The 22709-nt window shown below is 36.8% G+C and overlaps 1 protein-coding gene across 6 annotated transcripts in view; it reads right to left on the bottom strand.

The window, feature by feature from the left end:
• PHF14 (PHD finger protein 14) overlaps nucleotides 1–22709 on the bottom strand; it is a gene marked incomplete at its 5' end in the record, with an annotated part of 172270 nt that overhangs the window by 121923 nt on the left and 27638 nt on the right. For 5 of the 6 annotated variants that reach the window (XM_082499539.1, XM_082499538.1, XM_082499541.1 and 2 more), the window contains 8 exons: nucleotides 10–113; nucleotides 1689–1784; nucleotides 4279–4385; nucleotides 5125–5395; nucleotides 8955–9101; nucleotides 10993–11130; nucleotides 13400–13511; nucleotides 21394–21553. In XM_082499539.1, coding sequence (XP_082355665.1) covers nucleotides 10–113; nucleotides 1689–1784; nucleotides 4279–4385; nucleotides 5125–5395; nucleotides 8955–9101; nucleotides 10993–11130; nucleotides 13400–13511; nucleotides 21394–21553 — 1135 coding nt within the window. The remainder of the gene's footprint in view (nucleotides 1–9; nucleotides 114–1688; nucleotides 1785–4278; nucleotides 4386–5124; nucleotides 5396–8954; nucleotides 9102–10992; nucleotides 11131–13399; nucleotides 13512–21393; nucleotides 21554–22709) is intronic. The other variant, XM_082499540.1, reaches the window with a different exon arrangement.

The raw sequence follows: 22709 nt of genomic DNA, 5'->3' as shown, positions 1-22709 counted from the left end.
ATTACTTGCCTATAAAGTACGGCCGGAAGCGTAGATGTCTTTTGCGTTCCTCCTTCCTTTTTACTTGGTTTCCTTTCCTTAGGAGCACGTAAAATTGCCGGTATGTTCAATTTCTATTGGATTTGAACAAATGCAGTATACATGAGTCTTGGGCCTTTTAAAGAACACCAGTCCAATACCAATGCATGAAGAACAAGACAAATTATGAGTGGGAAATTGCTTAGCTAGCTATTTTGCAGACAAGAGCAACTACAGATGTTTATATTACAAAGTCATACTGGGATAAAGTAATGTTATTCTAATTCTTTTCAATTCAATAACTAAAAACCACATTGAAATACTGGCTTTTAAAATTTTTCTTCAAGCTTAAAATAGAGGGATGGACAAGGATGTATTTATCTAGGCAGCTGAAAAAAGCAAAGGCAAATTCACGAAATTGACAGAAGAGTACTGAGGCAGTTTATTTTTCCATAACATCCCTGCTACATTGGTGCTCAATAGGTTAATTAGAAAAATTATCTTATTGGACCAAGTCCTCCACAAAGCAGACGAGATTCTCTTCGGGTTTCTACTAATCTGCAGTATGCTGGCTTCTCAGACAGCAACCATCTATCAAAGTCATTTCTCAGCAGCCCCATGGGTCTGCATCTGTTCAACCAACTGGAAAAAAAATGTCATGCAAGCTGTGCAAATGAATTCCTACTTAACTTTTCTTCTTTTTTTTTTTTTCTTTTAGTAACATTTGCACCAGGAAATATATTTGTGAATACTTGCTCAAAGCCATCTTAAAAAGGAGGGGAAAAAACATTTCATCTTGATTCAAGAGGTACATTATGCAAGAATCTTTCTCCACAAGTAGATAAGTTATGTGGACAAATAGAACCAGAAAAAGCTAGCATATCTTAAGAATCACAACTGCATAAAGAAAGGTGCTGAACAGCAGCACAAACTCAGCAATACCAAAGGGCATGAAAAAATTGTGATCTAATTTTATGTCTGCATTTTCACAATGAGCAGTTTCTTCAATCTTCCTTAAAATTGCAATTGGAAATCTTTTCAATCTCTCTCTGACACCTAAAATGTCCACTGCCATTTAATACCTTTGACATAAAACATATATCAAAACACGGCAAGAATCTATACTTCTCTCTTTTCTCCATGTGTATCAATGAGAACAAAGATAATTGCTGGCAACAGGAAGTAATCCAAATCTTCGCTTCTCCTAGATATTTATATTCATTTGACCAAAATACTCTGCTCCATCCAGTTAAAAACCATCACATATATACTGCAGTTTTAAAGATTTATATCTTATAAAAGCCATACAAAGTTACCATATAATTTGAGGTCCACAGTAACTAAAGACAATGTGGAGACAAAAATGGTAGGATTAACTCATGCTTCACATTAAGGTTCATCACAAATGACAGGTCAATCAGTTATACCAAATGAAAGAATTTTACAAACAAGATCGCTATTACAACAACAAAATTAAGCTACGGGCTCCCAGTAGGTGGTTTGCAGAAGTCTAGGTTTTTCAATCAAGAAACAGTATCCCCAGAGTAAAGCCTGGGTCTGATCAAATCAATTTATTCGGCCATAGAAGTGACATACAGAAAAAAATTCTTGGAAAAACCAAGTCTGCCTACGAACTATAAAGGGGGGGTGGGGGGGGGGAAACAACCAACCTGTCCAATGATTCTGCCCAGCAGAGCCCAAATGCCTTGCCCTTCATTGCGCAGTTTTCCGTTCATGTTTTGCAGCTCTTCCAAGGACTCACACAGCTGAAAAGTTAAAGAAAAAAGATCAACCAGAATGAAAATCCATTAAAAGTTATTTAATAAAATTCATTCAATCTCTTACCTATCTAGGATGCATTACTTTATTGTGGGATTAAAAAACAATGGAAGTCATGTCAATATAGCTGACATCAGTGCAAACATTCAGCAATTTAATGAAACTAAGATGAAAATCTGGGCAGCCACCTGTTTTGTAAAGAAGATCTGAAGCATTTCAGTGTGAAAATAAGGTTCCACAAAGTCAATTAGAAAGCAAAACTAAAATACAGAAACATCTTGTATGTGTTGTTCCTACTACTTAAACACCAACATTGTAACAAGTAACCACATAAATTAATTAAAGCTCTATTTTGCATTACCAAAGAACATTCACTCACTCTCATAGAAAAAGATATAATTTATTAAATGATGCAAGCAGAAAAAAAAGGGTTTTTTTCCTTCTGGAAGTAACTGTTAGTTACCACACAGCATATACAACCTACTAATATGGTTAAAAGCCGCACGCGCAATCTTCTCTTTATCATCTTTGGGTAGTTCACAAGGACCTCCTGTTTCATTTCCATATGTTTCTATTTAAAACACACACCCAACAATTTAAGAATTAATAGCAACACTTTTTTGTCATCACTGACCATCGTTTGATATGTTGCTGAACTCAGCAAGAATTGCAGCGTGTCATCTGTCACAAAAGATACAATATTTCTATGTTCCACTTCAAAATACTTGAAGATTAAGATAAAGCAAAAGCTATTTAGTGCAAATGCAATTAAAACACAAAATGCTTTTTTAACCATGACAATGAGTTAATAAAAAAATATATTAGCAACCTTTTGGGGGAGCAACGCCGTCATTTATGGGCCCCAAATTTCCTATACTCGAACAAAACACTCAGAGGACACTATGGACATGTTAATACTTATTATTTCAGCCTGAAAAATTAGCCAAGTCATTAAACCTAGAATGAACACAACTGGAGTTGGAGTTGACATAAATAAATAAATAAATAAATGACACTCCAACAATCCTATATTCTCAATAACCAAGTAGGGTTCTAAGCAGAAAACTAAGTAGGTTCAAAAAGAACCAAGAACTACACACAAGCAAAACAAAACAAAACCAAACCAAACCAAACACAGAGAGAGAAAAAAGAGTCAAACTCTGTTGTCTCAAAGTCTCAAATGAAGAACCATGGAAGAATCACAGAATCACAGAAGAATCAGTATCACGGAAGAATCATAGAGTTTTCAGAGTTGGAAGGGACCATCTAGGGATCATCTAGTCCAACTCCCCTGCTAAAGCAGGATTGCCTAGAGCACATTACTCAGGACTGCATCCAGGCGGGTCTTGAAAATCTCCAGAGAAGGGGACTCCACAACCTCCCTGGGCAGCCTGTGCCAGTGCTCTGGCACCCTCACCGTAAAGAAGTGTTTCCGTGGATTTGAACGGAACTTCCTGTGTTCTAACTTGTGCCCATTACTCCTCGTCCTGTCACTGGGAACCATTGAAAAGAGCCTGGCTCCATCCTCCTTCAACCCACCCTTTAGATACTTGTACGCCATAATAAGGTCTCCCCTCAGCCTTCTCTTCTCCAGGCTAAAGAGTCCCAGCTCTCTCAGCCTTTCCTCATAAGGCAGATGCTCCAGCCCCTTAATCATCTTAGTTGCCCTTCGCTGGACTCGCTCCAGCAGTTCCCTGTCCCTCTTGAACTGGGGAGCCCAAAACTGGACACAGTATTCCAGTTGTGGCCTCACCAGTGCAGAGTAGAGGGGGAGAATGACCTCCCTCGACCTACTGGCCACACTCTTCCCTATGCAGCCCAGGATTCCATTGGCCTTTTTGGCAACAAGGGCACATTGCTGGGCCATGGATAATTTACTGTCTACCACGACCCCCAGATCCTTCTCCTCTGAGCTACTTCCCAGCAGGTCCGCCCCTAACCTATACTGGTGCTTTATGTTCTTCCTCCCCAGGTGCAGGACCTTGCACTTGCTCTTGTTGAACCTCATTAGGTTCTTCTCTGCCCAGCTCTCCAGCCTGTCCAGGTCGTGCTGGATGGCAGCATGGCCCTCTGGGGTGTCAGCCACCCCACCCAGTTTGGTATCATCAGCAAACTTGCTGAGGATACACTCTGTCCCCTCATCCAGGTCAAAATGAACACAAAGAATGAAAAAAAGAAGGACCTTAAGACATATTTCACTCCTGAGAGGGACCTGTCTGTCCATGTGCAATTTGTTACTGGAGTTCTCAGCAGGGTCAGTTTAAAAAAAACAACTCATCTACAGCCAACATACGGCATTTTAGAAGCTGACTCTGCTTGCATGAGGGAAACGGACCACAGAATATTTTTGAAAGAAATATATTTTTAAATATTAAAGAATGTTTTGTATCTAAGTCATTTTGTTTGGAAAGCAAAACACTATCAAAGTTAACAGCAGCAATACTAAAACAGTGCAATGGTTTATTATTTCTTTATCTTCACCTTATTATACTCCACATGAAGCTTTTCTTGCTCATTTTCTAATTTATCCTTGATATTCTTCTGTTCAGCCATATTCTCCTGGATTTGAATCATGCGCATATTTCTCTCTATTTAAAAGAAAATTGTATTATTTCCTATCCTTGGCTATATTTTCAAGTTTTATGCCCTGAAAAGTGAAGCAATGAAAAGCATAAAATCATAACAACACAAAACCATAGCCTACAGGCTTATTACACAGACTGAGTAGAATGAGCAGTCATAACATTTACTTTCTGCTGCATAACTAGTATAGTTATTTAAATGGTAAGTTTTGATCAGTCATCTAGCAAACAGTCCCAAAGACAAAACCAAGCCATTCCACACAGAAAGGGAGGAAAACATAAGTAAAATATTACAGCAAAGGTACCTCAGCTTCCACTCCCTTCTTAGTAAAGACACTGCCTCCTGTTTATATTTGAAAGATTTTCTTCTTTTCTGAAATGTCTTTTTAAAAAAAAATCACTAACTTTCTGATACAGATACCAAGGAATAATATACCTGATCTAAAATGACGTGATAATTCATATTTATCTATTAATAACAAAGAAATACAAGTAAAATAAAAAAGCCAATCATAGAATGGTTTGGGTTGGAAGGGACCTTAAAGACCACCCAGTTCCAACCCCCCTGCCATGGACAGGGACACTTCCAACTAGACCAGGTTGCACAAAGCCCCACCCAACCTGGCCTTGAGCACTTCCAGGGATGGGGCATCCACAACTTCTCTGGGCAACATAAATCAGCACAGTACAGATACAGCAAAGCGATAATTTTTCATTGAGAAAAATATGCAATCTTCATTCTTACCAAGGTAATAATTCACAAAATCAGCAGTGAGAGCTGGTTGTTTATGTTTTCTTCTTCCATCAACACTGGAACTAGTATCTGAAGTATCCACTGGAAAAATGTCAGTACTAATTCCCATTAATTCGGCTTTGCGCATAAGCTTACGTATGGCTGAAGCACTGCTCGTAAGTGGTCGTGGCAGCTTCTCCCTGGGCACCCAGGCCTGAGGCCTGGTGGTGCGGGCCAGCTCTGCCTTAGCACGATACTGCTGTAGCCTGGCATTGATTCGAGCCTGGAATGAAGAATTCCACAAATTAAAAACATAAGGCACCAACTCAAAATTGGTTTTGAGTTATACCCTTTTGGAACACACCCACAACTTATTTGCATTTTAAAAGCCGCACGATCTAATCAATGCTAACTTTCATTCTGGAACTCTACGACTCAAGAAAAAGCCACCAATCCAGACATTTGATTTTACTTCACAACGCATACACAAATAACATCATCCTTTTACTAGGTTTTGGAGGCATTCACAGGTTTCTTGATGGGATTTCCCCACCAACTAAAGTAACACAAATGATTGCCGGCTTTCAGACAATCCCGTCTAATAATGATAATCTGATGGGACTGAAAATTTACTCGGAAAAGCCTTGGCTGACCTATCAAAAATACATATAGATACACTTTAAATTGGTATCTACAGGAGCAATAAAAGTTGACAAATAGCATCTTTGCCATATTTGACATCCTTTTGTAGGAACTCCTTTCTCAATGCCGTATCTTCTTATAAATGTTAAACTAGCTGATTATAATGTGCCAAAACCACAACTGAAACAGAAGTGAAGTAGGCAAGAGAAGATCACAATATATATTGTCAATCACATTTGTATATTTGTGACCATCTGGGAGATCAGCCCCAGAAGATCAAGTTGTTACTGACAGGTGCAAAACACTGTCTTGCGGGAACTCTATGTAGTGGCAATTCTAGCAGAAAACGACATCAATATACAAACCTTCAGAGGCAAAACTCCAGCTGACTATCAGTTAGAAGTTGTTTACTTGCCTGCAGAAAGAAGAAACTAAACTAATCCAACTGCCCCACCATATGGTATGAGATACTCCTGAGACAAAAGCAAAAAAGTGCACGTGTATATACACGCTGTAGTTACGGAACATCTCTGATTACAAATACCATTGCTGAAGGTAATAACACAGAGAGTTTAACACACATTACCTTACTAAGTCTTGAATATTAATGACCAAGAAACACAACAAATGTGGCTTGCAGGCCAGCTCTGACCCCAAGGGCTTTTTTCTTGGACCCAGAGCAGCAAGCAACAGATCCACCCACAGCCACCGCCGTGCTTTATGCTCCACTAGAGGGACCAAGAACAGTTTACAGCTTCCTCAGCTAAGACACTTCTTCACTGATTACATGCTCAGTTCTGAAACCCTTGGCATCATTTAAGATGTCATACAGCTGTATAAACAGATGACATTAAAAAGACTAATGTCTCAATGGAAACCTGAGCTCAAGTATACACTTTACTCAAGGAATGCACATTTCCATTATTGATATAAAAAAAGTTTTTCAATGTAGAACATCTTCCAACAATCCATAACAGTCCTAGACAGCTTTATATATTATATTCTTTAGAGGGATTTACTTTCTTGGGCCACAAGATTTGCCAGACCATTGGCTTAGTTATTCCTGTCTGGGCTAAAAAGCTCCAAATATCCATTTTTTCTCCTTCAAAAGCCTGCCTCAAAAATCCACTTTCAGAATACCAGATAAATTACTTGTACAACTGCATACTTATTTATGTTAGTTCAATGTTTGTAAACCTTACTTAAGCCTACAAACACCCCTGGAAGTGAGTTTTTCTGAGTACATACATATATACAAACACTATATATATATTTACTTAATATTTTTCCCAGACTAAGCTGTCTCAAGATTCTTATTTCTCAGACAAAATCCTAATTTAACAGAGATGATTGAATTTACTGGTGGGATTTTAACTTCCTCATGCAGACAACATATGGTAAGGGGTGAATTTATATGTACTTTGTGTCAACTCCCCAGTAAGACATTTCTAGTGTGTATTAAGTATCCCTTACACTTCTGCATTTCTAAAAAGTCACAGAAACGATTCAAACAATTACTTCATAAAATCCCAATACAAACAACTGGACATGGAAATGTATTTTTCAAGCCTCCAATCTGTTTCCATTGACGTAAACTCAGGCAGACACACAATATTAATGCAAACTCGTACAACACCAGAGCCATCAATAGTAAAATCAAGTGGTTTTACAAAATGTACAGAAGCCATCAAATTTGTATCAAGGTGCCTATGACACCATGTCAAGTAACTCCTCCTGCAGTTTTCAGCATTCATTCTTTCAGTTTCCAAACATTTAATCCAAATAATTTAGATTAAAAAAATGTGCAAGGTTTTGCTTTGGGAGAAAGAGGAGGAAGAGAGGGAAATGCTTGGAACTTATCAGCATTGCAAGTGCCTGGAAGCAGAGCTAATAAGCCCTGTTGCACCCAAAGTGATTTTGTACAACCAGCGCTTACCATTATGTTGGGTAATGTTCACATTATTGTGATCCCTCCACTACATAGGTGCATTTCACATAACTGAGAGCTGAGCGTATTCAGCAAGAATTACGTAACCAGTTTTAAATCAAGCCACGTGAAGCTCAATACCCCATAGAAATATTTTATTCAAAATTCTTCTACAATAACAGTTCGCTCATATTGATTCTCAGCTGCATAGGTAATTTTAAATTAATATTTTCTTTTCCTATTCAAATAAGAACTATGAAAAACTTCTCCTATGAAGAACTAGAAAGGTGTGATTTTTTTAAATAAAAAGTTTGATGAAATGAAGATTTATTTCTGATCATTAATCTACAGAAAAAAAAGCAATTATTTCTCTCCTATAACTGCCCTCTATTATATACAGCATCTGCTACTTTCTACAACAAATTAGCCAGGATTCATTCAGATAACAAGCTCCTTTTCTACACAGGTATGATTTTCTCACAGAATAAGTTCAGCCTGAGCAGTGAAAGCAAAGTATGCCATAAATCCCTCAGAATCCGAAGCAATAATAAAGTGCACAGATTAAAACATATCAAAGTACACAGATTCCCTCAGAAAGACTGAAACCTTTATATCAACAGGACATTTATCAGTTGAGCTTATGCAGTAATTAATAGTTTTACATGGATGTGCCACTAGACAGTCACATAGACGTTGCCTAAGATTTTCAGAAAACTTCCACTCAGCCTCACAGACTCAGTTTCTCCACCCACATAATATTTTTTCTAGGAAACCTTTACTATGAAAAACACCCAGCACATATAATTCCACTTAGGCCTACAAAAGTGAAAAGGATCTAACAAGAACAAATTTTAGGCAAGCTAAACTCTTCTGCCAAGTTCAAGGTATTACTAAGGGAAAAGTGGATTTTTACTGAACTTGGATGTAGAAATATGCCTAGTCTGACTGTCTTCTTTTGTTAAGAACCTTGAAGAAAATGCTAAACAAAATTATGAATTACAATGAAAATGCAATTACCAACGTTTTGCCACAAAACCAAAGAAGTATTTTTAATTCAAACAATCATTCATATCTCTATTTGATAAATAGTTTATTGAGAATTGTTCTTAGAGACCAAACCCTACAAATAATTCACCACTTTGTTAAATGACCATGCACATCTTATATTTCACATTTTATTTCCTACTTTAATAACAATTTCCCATCCTCTTCATTTCTTTCTTGTCTAACACGGATGATTAATACAGACACATTTGTCTCATGAATACAATACCTGAGCTTCTGGAGAGAGCTGTTTTTCTCTTTCCTGCAAAGACATTTTACAGTAAGATTGTAATGCCAAGTAGTTCTTCCGCTTCCATTTTCTGTCTAACCTGTCCGCATGCTGTTTACAATAAGCAAAAAAAGGGTCAGCTATATCCTGTTTCAGAGAAAACAAAGGGGAAGGAATGAAAATAAAGTAAGACATACAAGGCCAAAAGGCTCTGAACAGCACAAACATCTGGCAATCAGTTCACATGTCCAAATAGACATGTTTTTAAAAACAACGAGTATGTATGTTTCTAAATCAATTTTGACACATTGATGTAATTTACCATATGAAGTGTTTTTCCACTGTTTTCATTGCGTGACCCTAAACATTTTTAAATGCGTTAACTATTTAACTCTCTTCTGTTCAATCCCTGTCCTTCTTTCTCATTCCCAGAAAAAAAACAGCAGAAGAAATTCCTAAGTACAAATCCATTTAACTTCTAACATATATTGTTAACTTCCTGTTGCTTCACTATGTCTTTTGCATTATATCCTACAAGGGATTAACAATTCCGAATAATACCAAAGGCAATATATTTGGTTTTCTCAAAGGATTTCCCAAATGTGGCTATACCCTCAAATGATTTATTATCTCTCGGATTATGTTTTTTTCCATTTTTCATTCTTTGCTCTACCAGATCTTCACATTAACATGGCTGTAAGTTTATAGCAACTTTTAGCACTTGCAAACCTTGCAAGCAGGCTACAAACGTCTGAGCCATGAGGAGAAACGGTTTGAGAAGTATATTTCATTGCTAATATATTTTCAAAGGTGTACAAACATCATCGTAAATCTACAGACTAAGAAGAAAAGCTTAAAACAGTCTTCCTTCATAAAGTAATAAAAATATTAATAAATAATTTGCTTATCAAATTTTCCTTTACTCCACCTATAAAACACAGACTGATAAAATCCATGCAGGCTTTTCTTACAACAATATTTTATCTGGATCTAGATTTTCAGAGTTTGTGACAACTTCCAAAAATTAGCAGCACCCTAAAATTAGGTTGTGTGAGGCCTTAATTAAAAATATTTTGGTTACAGAAAAGACACAACAAAATTTTAAGGTGGAAAAGCAAGTAAATGCATATGCCTAGAAGAAATTCTCAGAGTGTTTGAAGAATCAACATTCTACGTAATTTATTAGGGACAACAACAAGGAGGTAATTGTGCTATCTTCCTATTTATCAGTCTCACAGAAGAAAGTATTTTGTGATTCCTTTAAGAACCACTTAGTGGTCCGCTGTTTTCAGAAACAAAAGTGTCGACGTCAGTAGTGTAAATAACACTTGTTTTTGTACTTCCTAAGGCAATAAGAAGTTAAATTGTGCAGCTATGAACACAACAGGCTTAATCCAAATGATACATATTAGGATGAAATTTGGCAAACTAAAAGTATTTACAGCATAAAAATGAATTCAGAAGTAGGAGCTTCAAATCTTAATTGCTTCAACCATATTACAGGGAAAAAAACTGGTACTAACAGATATTACAAAGTTAGTATGTTATAAATGTTTGCTTTTCATTCTGATTCCTGAGATTAATGTTACCACAAGGAAAGTCATATACCTGTACTGCAATTTGAAAATACTGGAAAACATGCATGAAAAAAGGCATTGGAAATGTAGTTAATTTCTCAAGACAGTCCTATCTGGTATGAAACAGAGATTCCTATACTACATAAAGAGCTAGGTAAGTATGTCAACCTAGGTGAAGTTCAAGAATTAGTTAGAATTCATGTCTGTATTGACTGATAGTCTATTAAGACAACTTCTGTGTTAACCTTCTCTATCCCTTTTTCGAGGCCATTTCAAAAGGTGCTCAGAGTTGGACAATTTGGTGAACAAAGACCACTCCCCAGACAGTCTGTTTACTGGGCCTATGACTTGCTACCAATTTACAAAAACTTTGCTCAGAGTAAGCGAGCAAAAAAGGCACAATTTCAGGTCACCTTCACAAGCTTTTGATACAACTCTTACTCTATCCTTTCCATAGCTACCTCTTCTGCTGCTGCTTCTGAGAGGAGGCCTTCCTTCTGAGCGCAGGTCACGTGGAAATAAGCTCTGCACATCCCAGCGTCACAACTAATGCATACACCAGTTCTGGCAAAACGAGGATCTTCACAAAAACTGCATTCCTTTATAAAAAAAAAAGAGTAGAAAATGCCACGGTAAATATTCCAGGTGTGTCTTGCCTAATATTTGATAATTTACATCTTACATATAAAAACCAAACAGGTAGGTTTATTCCTGTGTGGTATGGAAACCAACTATGCTGCTGACAGCTGACACTAATTAAAACTTCACTCCTTCCCAACCCCCACTATTGATTTAATTTTCAACTAGCAATAGAAAAGTGCTTAAACAACCTGAACAGCATGTTGGATGAATTTTTATAGGAACTTCCACGTCTTTTATTCCCCTTCAGAGCAACAACTGAATACCACCCGCGCAATTCACACATAATTATGTAAGTATGGTAAAAAACAACATTGCAGATCAGCAAAAATTCAATTGTTCAACAAGTTCAGAGGACAAACATACAAAAAAAAAAAAAAAAAAAAAAAAAAAGAGAGCAGTGCTCTGGATGACTGAAAACCATAGATAATTACTTAGATATCCTTTGATAAGCAACAACTGAGGAGCAAATGCATGACAATGCAGAAAGAAATACTCAAGAACTGTAAATATCAGTAAAGGAGGTTGTGATTCACTTAAACACTGCACTAGGGCTTCAGCTACGTGCATTCTAGACACAACCCTCTGCAACACAATAAACTGACATCTCCTAATGTGACCTGGAAAAAAACCCAAACTTATTTTTCAGCCAGATCAATTCCTCAGTCTGTTTCACCACAAATTCACACCAAATAGCTGTGCCAGCAACTACAGTGATGAGTACATAAGCAGGAACAAGCAAACAGGAGCACGGGCTGCTTAAGCAGTGCTGCTATCCAGTGCATAAAGATGATATAAAATTATACAGGCATGCATTTCTTAATCTCTCACACACCAAACAGAGCAAAGCTGTGTATCTCCTACAGAAAATATCTCCATGCAGAAAGTTAAAGAACAACAGAAAAGAATGGCAAAGAAAACTCAGTGGCTGAAGAGCCTTGAAACACCACATACACGACAATAGAAGGGCACCCTTTAGCTGTGCAACAAAAACATGTAACAGATAAGCAATGAAGTGAAAAGGAATATTATGTTAAGCTGATTTTGCAGGGAGAAATTTAGCTAAGCAAGCTGCAACTTCCATACTTGAAACAGCAAACAGAGTTTGTTTACAGCTCTGTGAGAGTAATGAGTCCTCATCTGTGAGGTTCACTTTCACCTTACTCACAGAAATAAAATACGCCCAAATTCTCTTATTATTAATGTCACTCACATTAATAATAAAAAACAGAATGTGTGAATCATTGCAACAACCGTACGAAGAGCTTTGGGAGCTTGCTCTGACTTATTTTTATACAAACATTTTCAAACAATGCCAAATGCCTCGGCAGGCCCACGCTGAACATGCTCCTGACACAAATACGTTGCACACGGGCAATCCAAAGGCTTTTAATTTATTTTATATATTATATGTATTTTTAAAAATATACTATATATTTTCATTTAGCATTCAACCTGACAAACTGACATTCCAGAAAATGAAATTGACTATGTACAAATGAAGCATTACAGCAGCAGGAGTACAACCACCTTCACTCACATTAGCCTGATTAATATCGCTTCTCTACACTGTCCCCATTAGCTACAGAAACAGTATTTAGCAAATTACTGAGTGCTGCCCTCTGTCCATTGTAGTGGTTTTCTGTATGGTTTGTGCATGATCACTTTTGATCTGGATTGAAAACATTTACATGCAAAACCATTTTAATTTTAGAGACATTTTTCTGTTCAAGTTGAGGGCCCCATGTAGTTGTGGTTCTTTTTTTTTAAATACTGCTTTGCAGCAACCTTTTTGTATGCATTCTAGCTTATAATTATATAGACCCTAAAGTAATTCTTACTGAATGTACATCTGTCGCTTTCTTAATCAACCCAACCTTCCATTTCTTATCCCATAAATCCTCTTCATTTTCCATCAACATTCTGGCAATCTGCCACTAACTGACTTTAAAAGAAAGTAATTAGCATCTGCGTAAAAAATATGGGAAATTAGGGGGAAAACAGTGACAGAAATTATGGAGAACAGCGATAAGGAAGATCGAAAGAAAGAGGGAGGGAAGAGCAACAGTTCTAACAACCATGAACAAACTTCATCTCATTTTTAGTCCCAAACCTCACTGCAATTGCTATTAACAAGAAAAATAAAGTTGGGAAGATGTATATTATTCTATTATATGTAAAAATATAAAATAAAGCTATTCATTGACAGTATGTCTCTTCTAAACTTACCTTGGCACCATACTTTGAATAATTCATTTCTGTAAGCGTTACTGGCCGCAGTTTGTCAATATCTCCAAATGCCACTCCTGGAACATAGAGGGCACAAACAATATGGACCCACCTAAAACAGCAGACAAAATTAGGTTACCGTTATCAACATTTTCATCCTATATTATACTCACCATTTGCGGACTTGAAAGTACCTTGTAAATGTTACAGATGCTAGAAGGAAGATGTTTGAAGGAAAGTACATCAGAAGCAGGGACAGAATGCATATTTGGAATTCAGCAGCTCACACACTGAACCACAGAGTAAGGCTTTTCAAAGCCACTGGGATTGCTCTGCCTGTCTGGATCAAGGGCTGGGCTACCATCACCTTTCTGTTCTGATGGCTCTCATGTGTGGCTCCGCATTGCTTTTCATGCAACACGAAACATATAAAGATTTTGATATTACTTAAGGCAGATGGATACTTTCATGATGGGTAAAAGGGTGGGAAGGGGAGGAACAAAATGACACAGGTAGCCACAGCAACACTGAGCTCTGGGAATATAGCTATGAAGTACTTACAACACAGCATCCGTCAGACTTTGCGTTGTTACCTGTTAGTACCGCCACAATTAACTAGTCTTAAGCAACAGAGATAGTAGTTGCATTCAGTTATAAACGCACATGAGTTGTATTACAGAAATGCCTATCTGAAACTCAGATGAACAGACTTCTGTTACTTAGCTGTACTCTTCTTCACTGGCCATAAACAAACTGGAGGGTAATAGGTCTAAATCTTCAGCCCTGAGGGGCACAAAATGAGACAGCATGAATCTGGACCTCAGTGTCTAGTAATTAAATACAACACAATGGTAAAGGGTTCAGCCTCGAGTCTGCCTTTGACAGACATTTTCACAAACTCTCAGTTACCAGAAGACAGCCTTGCAGCAGAAGACACATTTTCTTCTTCTTCCATAACGAACACTTCCTCAAAGATCCAACTCTTATTGTCACAAACCATCCGTTACCGATAAACTCAAAATCTGTTCTGCACAACTCAAGTCAACTGAGGCAAATGACTCCAAAAACAAAGTGTTCCTCCCCAAAATAATCTTTCTGTTTTATCAAAATTCCAGAAACTATTTGCTACCCCGTGCTAAGTCACTAGGTGGGAGTAAACTGTCATAGACAGAAGGTAAGACTGCTACTTTCTGTTATCTTAAAAGATTCAAGAAAACAGCCTTACAATTGCAGAGGTGTGTAGCTACCACTTCGAACCTACGAGCTCCCAGATGACACGGGATACAAGACGACACTTTGGACGTAACTGAGCTATAATAACCTGTGTTTGAGCCTGAGCAGATACATTAATTCAGCACTTTGTGATCTTCCCTGTCATTAATGTTTAACAGTAAATATGTCACTAGTGAAGATCAGAACTTCTGTTCTAACAGAATCATAGAATCTACTCCCTGTATTCAAGAAGACTCATGATTATGTTGGAAACGCTTCTTCCCTTGGCTCCTTTGTTACCCACTTACTGCAATTTTCCAGTCTCCTTAAATACCAGGGGTTCAGCACAGAACTGTTACCGCCTACTTAAATCTGCAGACATGCTGCTGTGCTCTTTTTTTCCAATCTTCTGCAACTGTTTACCCTACCTCTTCTCCCTCCTCTTTGTTTTGTACGTCAGTTAAAAAAAAATCAAAAAATCAATTGGGACCACAGCAATAAGATCCTGGCTTCAGCTGCACTTAAACAGCATGTTTATTAACCTGTTATTAACTGGCTGTCTACACATGAGAGAAATAGTGAAGCTGACGGTTACACTAATCAGGAGCTACATGTGACCCTGATTTCCCATGTTTCCCAAATCAGCACGTTTCTTATCAGTGGTCCTTAGACCTACAATGCTGGAATTCAACACACTCAGAATTATTAAGTTTCATGTTAATTATATATGACTCATATGTCCAAACAGAAATTCAAAAAAAAAAGCAAGATATGAAAGGTTCAGTAGCAAGCTCAAAAATACATACACATTTGAGTCTTTACAAAAGGAAACAACGATCTTGCAATGTAAAAAAAAAAAAAACAGTAGACAAACTGTTTATTTAGGATTTTCCCTAAAAATAGTCCACGATAATAACTGGATAACAGGAAAAAAAAACAACAACCCACTAACTGTAAGAAACTACTTAGAAGCCATTAACTCACTTCACTCTATAAGAAATTTCCCAGTAAAATCTAACACAAGCCATAACACTGACTGATCCATAGTGTCATATCTGACAAGACTCCTTCACCTGTGTATTTGAAACAAATTTTTACCCTATTGTTATATCACTTGGGTTTGAGATGCTAAGTGATAAATACCCTTTAAAACACAAAAACTTAAAACAATGAGAATAATGTATATCGCAAATACACATTTACATGCAACAACTGCATTGCTTTGACTTTACAGGTTTTACTCGGGTTCTCCACATCCACAAAACGGTTTGGTCACAGCACTGTAGCTAATGGAAGACTCAAAGAAAACTTAAAGTTTAAAGATGAGTTACAACTTTATCTTTAAATAACACGGTATAAACATGACAGCATGCTAGCTGCCAAAGAACAAGCTGAGATACTCAAGTGTTCTGACAAACTTCTTGCTGCTCAGATAGGGAGTAAAGCTCATCGCTGTTTTTATTACAGTATAAAACCTCCAGCACGGCAGCACAACCCCCTAACTTAATACAATATAATATGCAAAAAAGTAGGATTCTTCTCATTACTGTATGAAAAGTGCATCTTCTGTCTGCTTCCCCACAAAAGCAATGGAGACTTGTTTAAACAAGATATTCCTGCAGGGGAGCAATGGAGCACCTGGGTACCATCTCTGCCCTTCCACACTGTATCCAAAACTGGCAATAGTTTGGCCTAAATCACTACCATACCTCTACGAAATACCTGTCTACAAAAAAGCATGTGTGTGTGTGTAAATGTGTGTTTTAGTAAATATTATGCATTTAGTAAAATAAACACTTCATTTAAATGAGCTTACTCTACTTGTTTTCAAAAGAAATCAAAATACTTTTTTTTTTTTAAAAAGCAAAATACCACATGCAGAATGAGACCTGTAACTTGGAGATAAAGAGACTGCTTGTTTGTAAATAAAAACCATCTGAATTCTGTAGGGCTTCTTTTCTATACCCTTCCACTGATTTAAGACATGTTATATAGAATGAATTTGAATAAACAGAAGTTACACATCTCCACAATTACTATTCTTAATAAAAATCCAAGGTTCTGGTTGGAGATTGTTGATAGCAAGTTTTAATACAGCCTCCTAAATGTACCCACCAAAGTTCAATATAAAGATACACATCTTCTACAAGCAGCTGCTTCTCAATTTAATTTGCACAGTTTTTTCATGCTCCACTGGTGTATTAAATGCTGCTGCGCTCTGTAGGAGTTTATCTGTGATAAACCCAACAGCTGGCTGCTTGCTTCACACTGACCTTCTCAAAAATGTTTTAGTACATGTCACCCAAGTATTGCAGTATTACAGATTTAAACTGCCATTTCAGTGTGATTGGCACACAAGTGCCTCATTTCTTTAACCACCTATAGGCGAACTCAGACCTGAATCTTTATTAAAAAACATACACAAGTCAGTCAAGTTCACAGCTGAAGCCATTTCAGCTGCTTTTAATACCAGTTCTAAATATTTTCCTGCTCATTTGTTTAGCTGCACATGTTTTAGAAGCTTGTAATTAAGACAAATTGGGTAATCAAAGAAGAATAATCTTCCTTGTTACTTTACCATCCATTTAGCTTGGAGCGATGATGACAGATGCTGATTAGGGAAGAAGAAAAACTCCATACTGAAACAAGGACAGAATTCATATTCTTGGATAATGCATTTTGAGAAATAAAATTTCATAAATTCACATTTATGCTTGTGAAACTGAGAGGTTAATGTGAAAAGGCTTCTGCTGAGAAATTAAGCACTTCATTATTCTAATGATTCACCTTTCACATAGGAACAGAGAAATTATTCCACCTTGATTATGAAAAGAAACTGAATAGGTTTGGTTTCTGTAATTTCCAGCACTGATGCATATGAAGAATTTCTTTTAAAAAGGTGATAAGGGGATCAAGGAGAGCAATGGTGAGTTAAGGGATTGTTATTCAGTAGTCTCTCTCTACTAATATTTCAAGAAAAGGACTGAATTGGGTTGCAGTTTACTGAGTACAATGAAAACATAATGGACATTGCCTGCCCCAAGATCCTACCCGTAGTCTGCAGTGTCCCATTACCCTTGAGAATTCAAATTTGTAAATAAATGAGAGAAAGAAAGAGAGCACGGGCATTTTGACATAGTAGAATTTGCTTTTTCTAGCACAAGCTCTATTCATCTGGGAAAATAAAGTTAAAATTATTCACAATAGCCATATCACATTATCTAGCAGGTAAAAATACAGTAATAACGATAATAAATTAATGTGTTAATGCCCATGATGACCAAAGCATGCATGTACTCCTGCACAGAGAACCGGTGTCACAGAGAAAACACTTCTACATTAACCAAAAGCATACTACCATTTTACAAAAAGAAATCTAAGCAATTTCTAAAATGTTGACTGTAGTTTCTATTATGGTTATGTGAGAAATTACATATCTAGTGTATGTAACTGCCTTATAGAACACAGGAATAAAAAGGCTGAAATAAAATCTGCCACATGATATTGATTCTCAAATTTCCTAACAGTTAGATAGTTGACTTTAGTCTTTAAAAACATTTTTTCCATATGGCAGCATTATTATTCAGATAGAAAACAGAACTGAGAAGTACAATTTGTTTCATCGTGTAACAGCTCTATATGGGAGACACACAGATGCTGTTGAACCTAACTAAGACAGACCAGAAACTGAGTATTTGAACTCCAGAAGTATTTAAAAAAAAGCACAACTGCTTCTATGGGGTCAAAATTATTCACTACAAATCCTGACTCACTTGTGTAACTTTTTTTTTTTTTTTTTTTTTAAATAGCACAGTATTTTCTTCTACTTTCATGGTTTCCCCTTTATAGATGACGTGAAGGGAGAAAAAAGATTTCTTTTACATGCTGTATGTATATCTTTAAAATGCATGTCAGCTACGAATTGAGAAGCTAAGCTCAATATATACTCAGTGGAGAAAGGTAGGTGCCTCCAAAGGTTATTGCTAGCATCTGCATCCAGTGGTCAAAGTGCAGAGTTATGAATACCCTCGTTATCTCTTTATTCCCAACACAAACTCAATTTTTTTTTTGCTATCAGGAAAAAATACAAACTAAGGGAGAAATGCAAGGGCATGTACAATTTAATCCACAAAGCTTGAATCAACTTATGACATTTTAATACTGTATTTACTTTTCTGAAGACAGACAACAGAGTATATCAAAAAAAGCTCTCCAAAACACCATCCTGAGCCCTGCTGAGTTTTTAATGACAGCAGGACCAGATCATTAAAGTAAAGTCTGTGTAAGACTGGAAAGTACAAAAAAAAAAAAAACAAAACAACCCAAAACCAAAAAAAAAACACCCACCCCACGAACAAAAAAAAACCCACATAACCAACAAGAGCAAACAACTGGGGAAAAAAGGGGGAAAAAGAAGACAGCTATGGATATGCTTATGCACACATTATAAGACACCTGTATACTTAAGTGATAATATATGCAAAAGCTTACTAAAACAGATGATAAGATTAAACTTTTACTTCATCTTAACTCACGTCCTAGTGTTTGCAGAAGTCTAACTAGGGAACTATTCACAATGAGTAGAGAAAACCATGAAGACCACTACCAACCAGTGGGTGAAGAAAGAGCAAGGGCATGGTTATACTTTGCAATCTGCTAATACAAACGATTTTGTTCCAAAATACACAGCTAAGTATAAATAGCAATGTGTCTACGCATTCATATTAAAAAACACAGGTTTTACAGTAACACATGTGGACATTTCTGAATTTTAAAGTACTTAAAGTATTTGTACTAATACTGAATATTTAACTGGATTCTTTCCGACTCATCCATTATCATCAGTAAGATATGTCTGCAGACTTTCATATTCCTACATCTCAAACAGATACGTTGAAAGAGGATTAAGAAAGCTTCTTTTTCCACTGAACAGCCTTACCAACTAATTATTGCCTTCCTGTGTCAACATCATCAATTAAAAGCTTATGACAGGCCCAGCATCTGAAAGCTTTGTATATTACCACACATCTGTAATTTATATAACTGTAAAATGTATGGAAAAATAACTTAATTGCAATGGTTTAAAACAAACAAACAAAAAAAAAACCACACACAAACCTACCCACCAATAAACAGTAACACTAGACATAAATCACGCATCACTGATAATCCTGCTCCCTCCTTTACTATAGAAAATTAGTTACCATTAATAACTAAATCTTAATTTATTTTCCAAATGTGACTGGAATGGAAAATAGCACCTAGGAATTAATCCACTTACTCTCAAATTAAGCCTGAACTCCAACCTAAAAAGCCCATCTCTACTGGAAATTATCAAAGTGAAGCATAGTCTCAAAAATTAAGAATGTAATTTTCATGACTCAAAATAATCATAATATACTAGACCTGTCTCACTACCTTAAGCACAACTTCAACATAATTTTGTTACTCTTTTCCATTACATGACATCAGTGACACCCAGTTCTTAGCTCTCCTAAAAAGCAGCATGGAGTTGTCCCCCCACTATCCCCATACTTGAAAGTCAACAGACTTGAGCAGAATGTGTACAAGGTTGCAGCGACTTTACCTTGCATGAAACAGAATACTACAGAAAGGATAATGTCTACTTTTCCTTCCTTCAAATGGAGCACGTGCTTTGATTCTCCCAATAGCTGCATACTTCTCCCAGTCAGATATGACAAGAAGTCTGGAAGGTGTCTTCCCCCTCTGCTGCAGACTTCATCATTCTTTTTTGCGGCATTACTAACTAAAGAAGAACACGGTGTTCTGCTACTCTGCAGGATTACCCATGAAAGAAGCACAATACTAGCAAGACATAAAATGCAGCTTTCTGGCAGCTGATTAAATTGAACTAGCAGAACACATGCTGAAATTCTGCAGTGATTGACGGCAGATACCAAACACTACAACCTCAGTCGCTGTCAGAGAACCCCTAGCCCCACCAGCTGTCCTTGCTACAACATAGTACCACTATTCAGCAGTGAAGCTCAAGGGACTCAAGCCCTGCTTTTCTCACTGCAACCTCCAAATTGAGCAAACCCAAAACAACTACACATTTTTTCTTAGGTTTCTGATCCCCAGTCCCCACTTTCAAGAGTTGAAGCCATTGGTTAAGTGAGAGAAGTCTTTCATGCCATTATCCTTACAGATGTCTGAATACTGAGTAAGAGTTTCCGGGATATTAATTTCCTCCACACAGGAAACCTTTTTGTTTAAATGTAAACTGCATTCCTGACAAAAAAAAAAAAAAAAAAAAAAAAAGAAAAACAACCACAAATAAACCCAAACGTTTCTCTTTCAAGACTCCCATCCCTGTCACTAGTATGTTTTTTTTTGTTAAAAAAGATGCATCACACAAATAGTTCAAAGGAACAAAGAAAGGTCTTCTAGTGTATCTAATAAGACATCTATATACATATAACAATACATGTGATTTCATACTGAAGAACAGGATTTATTAGCCCCGAAGTAAATGGTGATCTGTGTTTCACCTAGGTATATCTTTTGCTCATAGGCCCATAAATCTTCATGCTCAAATTCACCTTAGGACAACATCTTCCTAATATTATAATAGGCATGAAGAATATTAGGAGTGCACAAAAAATTAGGTGATTGACTATCCAAAGAGTACTCAACTCAAAAGTGAGGTGAGAGAGAGAAGGACGTCAACGACAAAGTTTAATTTATGACACTGTCTCCTACAGAAACAGACTAGGGCAAAACCTGACATTAAATTCAAACCAATGCTTCTTCAATCTTACCTGCCTGCATCAGTCTCCTTGAAGATCCCATCCTGGTTAGGACACAATTCACAACTAGGTGTGACACCACATTTGCATGCATCACAAAACCAAGGTTCGGTGGAATTTTCTGAAGCTGAGCTCATGATAGAGTCACTCTCTCCATCAACACCATAGCAACCTAAACATAAAAAAATGGAAGACCAATATAAGAAAAGTAGACAGTTGTTCACTTATGATTTCAACAGGAAACATACACGCATACACATTCAGAGGAATGACACTGAAAGTCCCAAGAAAGCTTACAATATTTTTGCAGATTATCTCTAGTGCAAAGTTTACATTTTAAAGAGACCCTAATTCTAAGTGATCTATTTTATGTGACTGTATTAGATTATAACTGAAAAACAAGAAAAAGGAAAAAGGCTGTTTTACTTCATTCTTTTAGCAATGCTTGGTGTTCTTCCAGACTATCCATTAAGAAGGAAAGTAAGAAAACCAGACTTAAAGCACCAACAAAGACTGAGAAAAACTCAAAGCATTTTTTCAAACAAAGAAATATATTTCAAGTTCAATGCAACAAGCTAAGGGAAGTTTTAAAAACCAAAATAAAACACTGATCAATTACACTATTTTATGGAGATATTTACAAGAACAGGTCTTCATTCCTTTATTATTATCCTATAAGAACATATATACCATATCCCACTCCTCCACTGTGGCAGGTCTAGTGCTTATATTGAGCTACCTATCTTCCCACGCAACCTGTGAAGTCTGCTTTCAGTTGGATCAACAGTCTAACTCAAATTGTAACATGTTTTTTTGAATACTAGCACCAAGTGAAGAATCCATGTGTATCATGGGTCAGATTGCAGATTTATGAGCACCTGAAGGCTTCTCTTGGATACTCCTATCTTCCTCCTTCTCCCTACTCTGAAAATGAACATTATTTCCAGGTTGGGTTCTTTGGTTTGGGGTTTTGGTTGGTTTGGGTTTTTTTTGTTTTTTTTTTTCCAGAGGTTGATTATGCCAGTAGTATCCAGTCAACAAATATGCAACTCCACTTTTCCATTTTGCATTCAGCATCCAAATCAAGGGAATACACTATTTGCATACTTTAAGGCTTGTAGAACTGAGCTTAAAAGACTTTCTGTAACTTCAAAACTGAATTACAGTTTGCAGAGCACAGACTGACAGTTTTGAGACACCCAACTGCTCAGAAGAAAGTAATATACTTCATCAATTACCATTCTAATTTTTACCTGGTTTTAAATTATGGCTAAACTCAATCATTCAGTTTCTCCACTCTTCTTTGGTATATCCACTGTATTTCTTGT

The sequence above is a fragment of the Vanellus vanellus genome, assembly GCF_965231255.1.
Source record: "Vanellus vanellus genome assembly, chromosome: 2".
NCBI lineage: Eukaryota > Metazoa > Chordata > Aves > Charadriiformes > Charadriidae > Vanellus > Vanellus vanellus.
Note: the sequence above shows the minus strand (reverse complement) of the source record. Positions and strands in the feature narration are given on the sequence as shown.